Source organism: Rhinichthys klamathensis, unplaced genomic scaffold (assembly GCF_029890125.1).
Source record: "Rhinichthys klamathensis goyatoka isolate OS25496 unplaced genomic scaffold, OSU_Roscu_1.1 h1tg000121l_1, whole genome shotgun sequence".
Taxonomy (NCBI): Eukaryota; Metazoa; Chordata; class Actinopteri; order Cypriniformes; family Leuciscidae; genus Rhinichthys; species Rhinichthys klamathensis.
Genome location: NW_026606658.1, coordinates 5,727,099 through 5,740,712, shown reverse-complemented (window position 1 = coordinate 5,740,712; position 13,614 = coordinate 5,727,099). Strand labels below are relative to the sequence as shown.

Genomic DNA, 13,614 nt, shown 5'->3' with positions numbered 1-13,614 from the left:
TCCGGCAAAGGAGCAAATCAAAGGAGCACATCCAGGTTTGACCCCCTTTTGTTGCTAAATTACAAACAACATATAAAATAAATGGGATAGTGGAGTAGCTATTCATTTTTACCAGGGTGGTGAGAAGTTTCGTGTCAGTGAACAAGAAGACGCATTTGAGATAAAAACAATAATTTATGGTTTTCACAATTGACAATTGTGTAGCCTGACATTTTTTTTTTTCTGTTCAATCTGGAAAACTGTTAAAAGAATAAAATATGTCTATGAAGTCAAATCCGGCAAAGACAGAGAGAGAATCTGGATTGTCTTTGACTTTTAGCGGATTGCAGTAGCATCCCAGAGCAGGTCACTAGTGATCAATGATATTGAATTGAATGTCCCTTAATTCTTTCTTCTTCTTTTTTTTTTTAGCTTTTTCTGCAAAGCTGCAGGCTTTTGATCCCTCTGAGAAAATTGTCAGTTGTATGATGAGTGATAAAGAAGAGAAAATGGATTAAACGCCCCTCAGGTACAGTGTTGAGTTTCAAGACCAGCTGCTTACAGAGGAGCCAGGGATGATCAGTCAAAGATTTGGCCCGAAGCAACAGCAAACTGCCCATATTGGTCAAAAACACAATCAGCAAACACAACACAGATTTTGGTGGGCCATTTTCAATCTGCAGTACATCCTGTTTTTAAACTCTCTTTAAACGTCGAATTTCACTCCAGTTAACGTTTTTCAAATTCTAGTAGGCTATATACACAAGTAAATTTACTTTGTGTCAGAAGCACAAGAAAGCTAACATTTAGACACCATTGTTAAAAGCAGGCAAACATGCCACAGTTTAACCCCAAGAACCCAGCATGCCTCCGCAGCAGCAGCAGCACACATGCCCAAACATCCGCCCCCGCCTGCCACTAGAGGGAGCTCTTCATCCCTTTTCTATGGAGGTAAAAGACCACCCTCCCATTCCCCTTCCACACACTCCTCAATGCCAGCAGCAGAGCTGTGGGAATCCACTAGAGGGTGATCTGTTACCAAACACCTCCACTGGGGTATTTCATCATTAGCAGTGAAACCCCCACAACAATGTGCTAAAGATGTGCTAGACAAGTTTCCTGTCTTGACTTATCACAGCTTACATACATTAGACATACGAGTAAACACACTCATATATGCACATAGTGGCTTGAACTCACGCTCACTGGCACCTTCCTCCTGGTAGTCAGAGGCCACTGACATATCATCTGAGGGGGCAGAGCGTCCCAGACTGGAGCTGCGGTTGTCATCTGAACTATCCTCAAGATTGGCTTCATCTAGGAGAAAAAATAAAAGAGCTTCACATAAGTAGAAACTTTGTTGAGTGAGTTCGACAGATATACATAAAATGAAAATGCTGTGGGAGGAGAATCTAATCATTTTTGTCAAACCGACTTGTTTTCTAAAGAACCCATTGTTCCGGGAAAGCCTGAATCTGAACGGAAATCTCGGTGAGCAATTAATTAGAATTATGAAGCAGCTGTTCACTTACATCTGTGGGGAAATTCTTGTGGGTGTCTGAAAAGAGAATATTTAGAAATGCTTTTAGAGAGGCAGGTTTTATAAAGGATCAAATAACCTTCGAAACAAATGGACTTTGCAATGCTCAAAGTTTTTACTAAAATGGATCACTGTATAATGCTTCTAATCAAGTGCATGTAATCTTTGCATTGTTCCACTATCTTTCTTAGTCTAGATAAACATTTCAGCTCTACAATGAAAGCTGTACTACAAATTCAAAAAAGAATTGAAGAGGCGTTTGATTGATGGCAGGTTGAGTATCAGTATAAACACATGCATCTGTAAAAAAAAAAAAAAAAAAAAACGGTGCATTGCAGCGTTTGCAAACGATGCATTGACAGCAAAGTATTCATATGCTGAAAAAAAAAAAATCTAAGTGTGCTTGTTCTCCTTGCAAACACTTTGTTTCAGCACACCAAACCACAAAACCACTCCAGCGCTGTAATTGTACTCCTTGCTTCTAAAAAGACAACAATAGAAAAACTGAGTAATTTGCTTCCTGTCTGTTTAACTGTTGTGTTTCATTTGTAGCTCGACTGGGAGCACAGATTCTCAAGCGGCCAATAATTTGCTTCTATAAATTTACTTTTTGTGGTTTTCATTGTGCAATACAAACAAAGGGGAGCAAGTATTTGTCAGCTCTAATACTTGCACATGAATAAAACATACTGTGACATCCCTCACCTCTTCTGGATGACATGAAAATTTCGTATAAGAATATCCCTGGAATCTAGAGCAACTTTACTGAGATTCTCATCCTGGAGTATTTCAAAAACAAACAGCTCACAGTCTGAAAGAGAGAGAGAAAAACCTCAGTAAACTACTCATGCTATGTAAGAGTCTGTTTACAAGAGCAAAAAACAATGACACAAAACTTTCAATGTTTCAATTTCAACATGTGGAAAAAGAAAAATGTGACCTTTGTGTCATGTGATTTTGCTATTAAATATGTTTTGAAAGATGCAAATCAGAAAAGGATTGTTCTATTCATGCAAATGTCATAGATGCCAGAATGTGTAAATGACAATAGTCATCCTGTCTGCGTGTCAGAAGGACGATAACAATCTCATGATGGCATCATTCATGAAGTCCCATTTTGTACAAAATGTTTTCCTCTAGAGTAAACACAGCGAAGCAGAATAATTACTAGAGTAAATAAAACTAATGAAATCATAAAACTGAAATCCTAACTATAGGTTTAATAACACAAACCACAACTTTTATAATAATGACATGTTTACAATGAAGTTGAAAACTAACTTTAAGATGTAGCCTAAACATGTGCTTTAAGTCCTATGATTTCTTTGTGAATTCTCATTAAATCCATGTTTGGTATGCTATATAAGAAGCATTTCTTTAGTCAAAAGTTGACATTTATCAAATGCTCTAATTTACCTTAATAAAAACAAACAGATAAAATAATACAACAAACAAATAGGTATAGAAGCAATAAAGTCAGATTTTAATACATTAACATTGAAACAATGCCTAGCCTACCTCTTAATAGTTGTCTGATGTCATCAAGCGCCGTCCCCATCTCTTGCTCTCTGGGTGAGACTACAAACAGAAATAAAAGCTAATAAAATATGTCATCGGTTGAAGGTCAGAAAAATTCTGAGTGAATTTGTTGGTCACTTGTCATCCCACATAATGAATTCGCAGTGTGAAATAAAAAATAATCGAGAGAGATATCACACCACACGAACCGGCTCGCGGAGGAAAGGAGAAGAGGAAGTGCAAAGCACATTGTTGTGACAATGAAACACTGCCTAAAGAGATGTAGGCGAATTACTTTTTGACATGAGTCTCAAATGAAAGTCAAACTAATTTCAAAATATTACAAGTGAATTTGCCTTTTCCACCATATATTAATTTTTAGACCAAGCACCCAGTTAAAAATACAATTGAGTAGGCTACACCGTTTTGAATTTGTTGTCAAACTTTGAAGTGTTTTTATTCGTTTGCTACGAATTGACAGCAACGGGCACCGCTCAAAACCACTGCACCTCTTTTTTGATCTCATTGTTTTCCCTAACCTCCATCTCATATCATGAACATCGATCGTGACTAAAGGCTTCCATCAGCGGTCTAATGTGTAAGTAGTGGCCATGTTTTTTCTCCATTTTGAAAGACTCGAAATGTTTGGTACAAGGCCTCTGGTCTGTTTGTTTTGTTGGTTTGTTTGTTTGTTTGTTTAAATTAAGTTTCCATATCGTTATAGCCTATAGGTCGAGTCAGGTGCGTCTATTATTATTTTATGCAATGTTTACGGCTCCACGCTGTTTATAAAAAGTCGAGGCCATCTTATAGCAAAACTACCTCATGGAGACCGGAAGTTTAAATATTTGTGTGATTAAAGTAGTTTATAAATATATTGGGCCGCCGCCTACTCACCCTGAATTGCATAAATTAGTTCCAAAGCTGGATAGAAAACATGTAGCCTACATTTTAAATTTACCATTAATTTATTGTGATAATCAGATGTTCTTACATTTATTCATTCTTGTTGTTTTTAATGTTATTAGCCTATTATAGGCTACTTGTTACGTTATTTTTTTATACTTGTTGGAAATAATTAGCCTACTAAGCCATCTGCCATTACTAGGCTATACCTCTTGCCCTCGTTTTCTATTCCAAAATGTAAAAGATAATAATAATGAATTGCCTAAATTAAAAATATATCATAATTTTAAACCAAATAAAATAAGACATTTTCGACATATGTTTTATGCAGAGACAGGACAGGACATGTGAGCGAACATGACTTACCCCTGTTGCTCTTTTTTATTGGTTAAACTAATGACACTTCCTGGTCTGGCCTATACATTTGCTCAGTGGAATTACTTCTGTTAATGCTGTGTAGTCTATCTGATCCATTTGCATCATATCACAAAAGCTTTTGCTTGCCTCTCACAATTGTTTGCAAAATTCTGAATCAGCAGTTTGATGCTGAGCTGGCACCTAATGCAATGCATCACATTGGGGCGGCACAATCTCTTCTGTTTTTAAAGTTATTACATTAATAACAGAATTTAATCAGAGCAAAGCAAATTTATTTTGATTATGTTTAGGCTACTACATATATTTATTGACCAACATAATATGTGTAAGAAGAAATGTTAAAAGGAGTAAAGAAGGTGAAAAATAATTTAAGCTAGAGGGGCTTTTTTCTCACACAAAGCACCCCACCCCTCCAGTTGCAACCTGGGGCAAAAAGCCTCTGGGGAAGTGATATGGCACAAAAAAAAAAATCTCATCATATCCAAATGTTTTAGAGAAAATGTTTTTGAGTAACATATTAACAACTTATTTAGTCAAGTCAAGTTATGCAATTTATTATTTGCAGTTACACAGGGCAATGATGTGCTTAAAGCAAGGCTCAAATTGCAGGAAAGACAATAACACTCCAGAGTCCAGACAATTGTACTTGTACCAGTATATTTTAACACTTTGGCATTTCATAAACATTTAAATGTTTTATAAGAGCTTATGTTGTTTTGCCTTTAGTCCTTTAGTTGCCAATGAATATCTTGGAGCTCCAATATAAACATGTTTTTTTTACTAATTAATCTCCATTTTAATTTTAAGAAGTTAGTGTGATCCATTTTACATATCTGTTCCTTCCCAACGATGAAAAACAATTGAGATATGATGTATTTTAGTGGTGTTTCAATGTTTTAGTTGCGACATGAAAGGGTATTTGGTTTCATTTTTAGTTCTGCCTTTTTTTTTTGTCTCAATATATATGATAATTTCAGAGATTTTCATCTGCTATGCAATGATAAAAAAAATGTTTACATGTTAGATCTAACTTAATCAAAATCATCATTACACATGATGATTTTATGGTTAATTTTTTCAGTGCATATTGACAAAGTGGTGTTTAGGAAAGTACTGGTGTTTTTTAGTTTTACCCCTTTATACATTGTGCATAAACCTTACCTTGCAGACAAATGTAAAAGCCTATAGGTTTTTAGATTTTCTGAAGACAATGTAAATGATTGCCTATGCAAAAGTCCTTGCCACAATGGTAGGGTGTTGTGGGTTGCTTTCAGAGCGTTGCTGTGTGGTTGCTGTGGCATTGCTTGATGGTCACCTGGCCAGTTTAAAAGAGCCCACTCACATGATTTTCTAGTCCCACTATGGCTTGAGATCATCCTTCAGTATAAGTCTATGATATTTTCCCACACATTTTATCATCCTCCAGGTAAAAATATAAATGTTCCTATATTAGATGTTCCTAATTGGTTTACCTCAACACAGTTGTTCATTGTGGAAGATTTAATTCAAGCTAAATATCAGAGCTCATATTCATTATTTTATGATATTTGCCAGTTTATTGGGTGTAAGGCGTTGTGTACAGGTACAGGCTGGAGGCAGATCATGAAAGAAAAACATCTGAATGGAGAAGGGGGAGCAGAATTCCAAGGAGAGGACATGACCGAATGACCCCTTCGTCACTGTCCCTGCAGCTATATGGCCCCTTGTGAAGGTAGATAGAGGAATGAGCGTGGCCCTCCACTCCAGCATGAGCACTGCCTCCTGCCTGCTGGGCACAGCCATATGAAAGGATCTTGCCTTTGTAATCCGCCCGGGATTACACCTCCCAACAATGCACAGCTGAAAGAGCGACAAAGACCCAGTATCAAACACAGGCCTGGGCTGATGAGAGGAACCTGCTATGATCTCCTACCACCAACACTGACATCAGCGCCTCTCATCTCCCCAAGAGAGCTCTTTTAGCATTCGCCTACTCCTTTCTTCTGTACCCTTATCTGGGAACACAGGCTTTTTTATCTCTGCATTCCTTTTCATTTGCGTTTCACTTGGGGGAGGGGCAGAACTCTGTCATCTGAGAGCCCCCAACCGCCCCGACCTGACAGAAATCACACTCCAACATGGTCACACACCCCTCGAGAGACCCAGGGGTCAATATGAAGGCGCTGGAACAGTTTCAGAGTTTGTCGTATATTCCATCATGAGATTCAATTACTATCAACCGGTTTATAATGCGTTTCTTGTTAAATGGTATGAAAACATTTTTGCCCGTTCAAAGCCTTGGGCTCATCTCTGTCGCTGGTTTGACCCTTTGAACTCAGTTTCAGCTCATTGGTGCTAATTAACCTCCCCACATACACAAAGCACTTCAGGCACTTGCAGGCATCACTTAAAAGATGTTTGTGTGGGTGTTTAAGGACCTGTGAGGTAAATATTTTCAAAGAAGATGGGGGAAAGTATGACAGTTTGTCAAAAGGATTTTCCCAGGTATCAGTTTATGGCAACGCCCACATATCAATCATGGTGAGCATAGAGGAACGTTTTTCACTACAGTTCTTTAGCAGAATGAATTTAGTTCTCTGTTTTCTCATACACAAATGGATAAATTGTTTAGGACCATTTGAAAGTTTACTTTTGAAATGAATAGCTCTGAAAAATTAAAAAATTTCAGATAACGTCTCAGAGAAAAAAAAAGAAAAACATCTAGGCCCGGTTTCACAGGTGGAGATTAAGACAGATTAGGTCTTAGTTCAATTAGGACATTTAAGTAGCTTTTATAAACATGCCTTAGAAAAAAACATGTGCATCTTGAGACAAAACAATGGCAATGACATATTTTAAGATATTTTAAACCAGCTCAAATTTTAGTCTGGGACTAAGCCTTGTCTGGGAAACTGGGGGCTAATCTGCATATGCTTGAAGGCATAGTTCATCCAAAAAAAATAATAATAATCCTCATGTCATTCCAAACCTGTATGTATTTATATTTTCTATGAAACATAAAAAAAATTGTCCACACAGTGAACATCAGTTCAATTATGTTTTGGACCCCATTGACGTTCATTGTCTAGACAAAAACTGTAAAAACATTATAGAAAATATTTTCTTTTAATAAAGTCATACAGGAATGGGACAGCATGAAGATGAGTGAATGATGACAGTATTTTTTTGGGTGAACTATCCCTTTAAACATCATCTGTCTATATTTCCATCATGAAGCTATAAACTAAAAGTTGACTGATGTTGCTTGTATTTATGTAATTTTTCCTGTTAAATTCAAAGGTTTCTATGAGATTGAATTGTGGAAAGGGAACCTATTAATCCTAAAATAATATAATGTTAATTGTATTAATATCTGATACTACTTTGGTTTTGTTGCTTCTATGTGTTGTGCTGTAGCTCATATTCTGCTGGTTGGAATAAAAGCCTTTGGGATTCAGAAGGGGGTGGTTGGTTGTATCAGTATCCACTAATATTCAACCTTCACCGCCTTCTAAGAGAGACCAGGGAGGCAGTCCATGAGATCAACGATCTGTCACTGATAAAATGAACTGTCAGCTTTCATTTGTCTCCCTCTGGCGCGCACTACTTTCCTCTCTAAATCATATGAGTGACAGAGCACCGGTTACACTTTGCCAAGCTCTATGATCCCTACAAACAAATCCACATGCAGGAAATTTGTCAATTCAATTATGAAAAAAAACGCCAGTGTTGGTTTTGAGAGTAACTGGCAACTTTCCAAATCGCCCTTTCTAAGCAGGTACAATAACTTCACTTCTCTCGACATCACAATCTAATCAGAGTTATACTATTAAAAATCTTGCAAGTTTGTTTTTACACTGCCTAAACCAATATCTGTTGGTTGCTCACTGGCAAGAACCCAGCCTGTGTGCTACAGGGCCTTGGAAGCTTGTCCCTCTCAGTTACTCAGCTAATAAGGCGGTGGACTGATTAAATCGCCTCGTGAGGACATGGATACGATTGAGCGAGAGGGGGATGGTCATATGGGTCTGTGTGGAGAGAGCAAGAGGAAGGCTTCCTGTTCTTCCTGTTTTCACTGAGAGGAGGAGGCTATCTGCATGTGGCCACTGTCTTAGCTGTTGACTGTATGTCTGTGAAAGACAAGAAGACATATAAAATGACCCCCTGACCCCTGTTTCAAGACCATGAATAGTGTATACAGTATTCTTTTTATCTCTTTGAGGTCACGCACCCCAGCAGAGTGACATGCTTCAGAGGGACTTGAACAAGACTCAGGAAGTCAAGCCAGGCATTTGATTTGTAAAAGACCTTCTGACAAGCACACCCAGCAGGGAGAGTATATACATCGCAAGCTTCAGATCTGCCCTAAACATCACCTTAATAGTGACCTGACAGCAAAGGCGGTGTACCTGTCAATATGATTTTTGTCATTGAATTTTTAATTTGTTATATCACTGGGGTTTTTCCCCCCGTCATTTTTTTTTTTCAATTTAAATATATTTTTTTAAATATAATATATTCAGCAGCTGAATATTATATAATATATTATATATATTATATTATATATTATATAACCTGAATATTCAGCAGCCTTTGCTCCAGTCTTCAGCGTCACATGGTCCTTCAGAAATCATTTTAATGCTGATTTGATACTCTAGAAACTTTCTTATTTTTTCAATGTTGAAAACAGTTGTGTAGCTTAATAGTTTTGTCGAAACTGCGATAATTTTTTTTTAAAGAATTTGAACGATGAATAGAAAGCTTAAAACAGCATTTATTTTAAATATAAATATTTTGTAACATTATAAATGCCTTTACTGTTATTTTTAATCAATTGAATGCATCCCTGCCAAAAAATTATAAAAATGTCTTTTTAAATAATATCTTACCAACCCCAGAGTTTTGAACAGTAGTTTATATATGAATATATTCTTTGTGGGGAGGTTTAAACATCCATATTTTTTTTTTTCATAAAAGGATAAAATTTTGCCAGCAAAGTGATATGCAATACTGTGGCATCATTTATCAGAATGTAGAGTGTGTCTTTCTTTGAAATATTTGCCAATCTTACCTGATGTAATCATAAAACAAATATTCCTTCTTCTTTTTTTACACAGAATGACTGACTTTTTGATGACTACTGCTGACTGCCTCTTTCCCAGCTACACATCTATCTCTCTCTCAATGTCTTTCCAAACATTTCTTCCCTACGCATGTTTATTGTTTGAGGATGCTATACTTTTATCTTCCTCTAATTCCTCCTCTTGCCCCGTGCACATTCTGCAGTGTGAGCCTTTTCTGCATGCTGACAACCTGGTGAAAAACAGCCTCCTCCTCCTCCGGGCTGCCTGAACATCTGTCTCTGCAGCACTAGCTCTTCCACTGAAGCCCACAGATGGGAGACCCAGTAGGAGCCCAGAGCCACACAACCCAAAAGGGCAAGCAACAAACACTACATACTTAATAACTTTAAGTACACATTGCATTGTTGCTGTTTTCTTCCTTGTATAGCTGACCGACTAGTATTTTTTTGTTTTTCCTTTTTCCACATGCTAGTTTCTTTTGTGCCATTATGACATATTTATGCACTATTTGAAATGAAATGAAATGAAATGAAATAATCAGCATCATGTCCTTAACAGTTTTTGTCATTTGAGTTAGATGGACTGACTTGGAACGGATTTAACTTCGCCATTTTGTTAGGGTTTCACCTTTTGAATTGATGTGAAATTGCTCAGTGTACATATCTCAATACCCTCAATAGCAGCTTTTGTTTTATTCATTTGTTTAAAATGCATTTTATTGTCTTTACTTATATTAGAGATTCAATTAGATTTTCAGTTTATAGTGGATAATTTGTTTTGGAGAGAGATAACACTCTGATTGACCTTTGGGAAGACACCCTTCTCATCCCCAGCTGGACAGGCCCATGGCTTTTGTGAATTAATTTAGGCCTGAACTCCAAGTGAACCTGGTCAGTGGAGATGGTGCTGACAGTGCGTGGCTGCTGGGGCAAATACTGTGCAAACCCAACACCCTGGGTAAATATTGGAGCAGTCCATCAGATGATCAGGGGAATGAAACAGGGTTGTCAAGTCTTTGCAAACTTTCTAGAAGAATTGAGGCTAATGGAGATAGTATCTAGGGTTAAACAGTTTCCCCCCCTCTCTGTAATAGCTCACATCTTTGCTTAGATTCTGAATCTGATGTTCCAAAAATAAACATCAAATGAAATTAATAAACAGATTTGCAGTAAAATGTTTATGCAGACGAAGGTCATTTGTTTTATTTCCCAGTAGGCCTATACCCCCGGTTTCACAGACAAGGCTTAAACTAATCCCAGACTAAAATGCATGTTTGAGATGTTTTAACTGAAAGCAACTTGCACTGAGATATCTTAAAATGTTAGTGCCATTGTTTTGCCTTAAGATGCACACCAGTAATGTTTTTCTCGAAGGCACGTTTATAAAAGCTACTTAAATGAAATTGAACTAAGGCCTTATCCTGGCTTAATCTAAGCCCTGTCTGTGAAATCAGGCCATTATAAATCACTCTTCTTTCTGGCCTTGTTGAAGAATGTTCAAATACGATGAAAAGGGCCTTATGAATTATCATAATGACTTGGAGTAAGGGTCTTACTCTTACTCAGCTACATTTCTTTACCTGCCATATTGTTGCGCTGTGCCAAATAGGATTAAAACCTCAAATCTAGACAGTGAGTGTTATTCTGAGCACCAAGGAGTGTTTACATGTTTAGAGAGCTTGGAGGCACAAAAAGGTGAAAAGGTCATAGGAAGCCACCCGGTGTGTAATGCAACATTCCTCTTGTCAAACTATACAGACTAGAGCAACACTGATTTAAATTAGGTCCCATTGTATTGCAACATCCTCGGACAAAGGACACAATCTTACCAACATCATGAAAAGCCTTTTAATTAAAAGAAAATCAATAAATTGATTTAAATCGGATGTAATTAGAAATCAAACATATTTCAGAAAAATAAAATATTTATTTATCACAATGTCACAGGCCAGGTTGTTTTCTAAATACATGAACATGTCAGTGTTTTCAACAGTTTTTTTTTCTCTTTCAACAGAGGAATGAATCTGTAGTGCAACATAAGATATCAACCAATGGCAGAAAAAAAATAACATTTAAAAGTCTTGCTTTTTACTATTAAGCATATACCCTGTTAAACCATGAATTCAGTAGCTCTAATGCAGCCAAATTGATTACTTTAAAACACACTTGCACACACTAGCACAATGCTGTGTCTAGGACAGCAGAATAAGTTAGGTAGTTCTCCACAGCACAGTGATGAAACAGAAGTTCGTTTGCCACAACTGCACGTAAGAATCAAATAGTAGTGGAAGTGTCTGAGGTAGGCGAAGCACCGGGGGATGAGCTGTTTGAGTTGTCTGCGCTTTGACCAGAAGAGCAAAGGGTCGCTCGTTTAATTATTGGGACTGTTCCTTCCTTCTCGCGCTTCTTTTGTTTCATTCTGCGATTCTGAAACCAAATTTTAACCTGCGTTTCGTTCAGTTCGAGGGTTGCGGCCACCTCCACTCTGCGAGCCCTGGTCAGGTACTTGTTGAAGTGAAACTCCTTCTCAAGTTCGGTGAGCTGCTTGGTGGTAAAATTGGTGCGTATTATGTTCTGCTGGCCGTGGATCCCATATTCGGCGACTAAAGACACAATTATGAATAAAAAAGATAAGATTAGAAACATCATTTGACAACATTTTAATATGTCAACGCCTTCATTCATGTAGTGGCCACTGTACCCCAAACTCACCTGTTTTAGGGGGGTTCCTCTTGACTTTCATCCAGTCAAACGTTGGCGCTTGTGTGATGTTCGTCTTGGAATCGCTGTCACTGTCAGGGGAGACCTGGTACTTGCTGAACGAGCCATAGCCGTGCGGTTCGAGTTCTCCGTAAGGAAATGACTGATAATGGCTTGCAGAGACCGAGCCAGGCCTGCAGTTCGAGTCACTGTAAGTTCCAATGTTGGATCCCATATTCACGACAGAAAAAGCAGGGGACTGAAGGCGCATGTGGTCATCTGTTTGAGTGAGAACGTGCTGATGTCCATAGTCCGAGAGAGGAGGTCGGGTTTGCTTGCAGAAATTGGTGTGTCCAGTTTTCCCCATATCCATATTGATGTGGTATGGCTGTTGTGCATAAGTTGTGCCATGAGTTTCATGCGATGCTGGTGTAAAAGTGTTTCCTCCGACTGGCCGTCCCTCGGGAATGTAACTATTTGTACTACTACTTGCACAAGCACTTGGCAAGTATTCTTGTTCCATAGAAAAACATCCAACCTTCGAACTGTAAGTGTTAGCACCACGGTTATAAATCGTATAATCTAAGTAGGAATTCATTGTTGACTGACCAAGCAAAATTGATTAAGCAGGGTCAATATACGCCGATGTGTGGTCCCAGTGCCCCTACAACCTCGAAGCAGTACGTCAAACCACACAAAGTTCTATCCGAGCTCATATCAGTTAAGTGACAGATCATGTGACTAATTTTGCACCAATGGTGTGCGACCTGCGGTAGCACTCTGGGCGTTGCAGGTGTCCATCAAACGATTCGTATTTACATGACAAACACATCAATCGAATGCACCCATCAATCTGATAAACTGCCAATGTAGATCTAATGTGAATTAAAGCGAGCACAGCGATTATAACAGTGAATTCATTGTATTCGTGACGGAGAGGACAACTGAAGTTGTGTTAAAGCTATAAATAAATAGGCCCTAAAAATTCATCATACCCATACGTAGACCATTGACTTGAAGTAGTCTGCCTTTGTATGTGTTTTTTTCCCTAAGGAGTTTCTTGTGTTAATTTTAAGTCAAAATTCCTAATTTTTTTAATGAGCTTCTATACAAACCAATAGCCAAAGATTGGCTTTATCTCTCTCTCTCTCTCTCTCTCTCTCTCTCTCTCTCTCTCTCTCTCTCTCTCGATATAGTGAGCCACTTTCTAAAATAATGCTTATAGGCCTAATCTCCCATTAAAGTAAGGTTTTATAAGATGCTAGAATATTTTGCTCCTATTTAAGCAGAAGGAGATCGTGAAACGTGCCCTTGGTTTATAGGATTTAAACCAAAAGATTAGATCTTATGGACTAAGCTATTTCGATTAAACCCAAAACATAATTTTTGTGTGCAAGTGACAAACAATTTCCATTCGAATAGAGAAAACTATTATTAGGCTAAGAGTTGTAAATTGTCCCAGATAAACTCTGATGATTATCTTGATTTCAAATGAACATCGCGAGAACCTTGAATTGAGCCCATCAGAAGC

General features: G+C 37.8%; 2 protein-coding genes across 2 annotated transcripts in view; both read right to left on the bottom strand.

Moving 5' to 3' along the window:
* The window catches only part of skap1 (src kinase associated phosphoprotein 1), a 30,300-nt gene extending 27,014 nt beyond the window's left edge, over window positions 1-3,286 (bottom strand). The window contains exons 1-4 of the mRNA XM_056255699.1: window positions 3,038-3,286; window positions 2,225-2,330; window positions 1,512-1,537; window positions 1,180-1,296 (exon numbers count right to left, since the gene is read on the bottom strand). Coding sequence (XP_056111674.1) covers window positions 1,180-1,296; window positions 1,512-1,537; window positions 2,225-2,330; window positions 3,038-3,077 — 289 coding nt within the window. The 5' untranslated portion in view covers window positions 3,078-3,286. The remainder of the gene's footprint in view (window positions 1-1,179; window positions 1,297-1,511; window positions 1,538-2,224; window positions 2,331-3,037) is intronic.
* A 7,928-nt stretch (window positions 3,287-11,214) lies between these two features.
* hoxb1b (homeobox B1b) lies at window positions 11,215-13,134 on the bottom strand. Its single transcript, XM_056255698.1, has 2 exons — window positions 12,096-13,134; window positions 11,215-11,986 (listed from the first exon to the last, which is right to left on the bottom strand). The coding sequence occupies exons 1-2, from the start codon at window positions 12,679-12,681 to the stop codon at window positions 11,658-11,660; spliced, it is 915 nt and encodes a 304-aa protein (XP_056111673.1). The 5' UTR covers window positions 12,682-13,134; the 3' UTR covers window positions 11,215-11,657.
* Window positions 13,135-13,614: the final 480 nt, after the last annotated feature.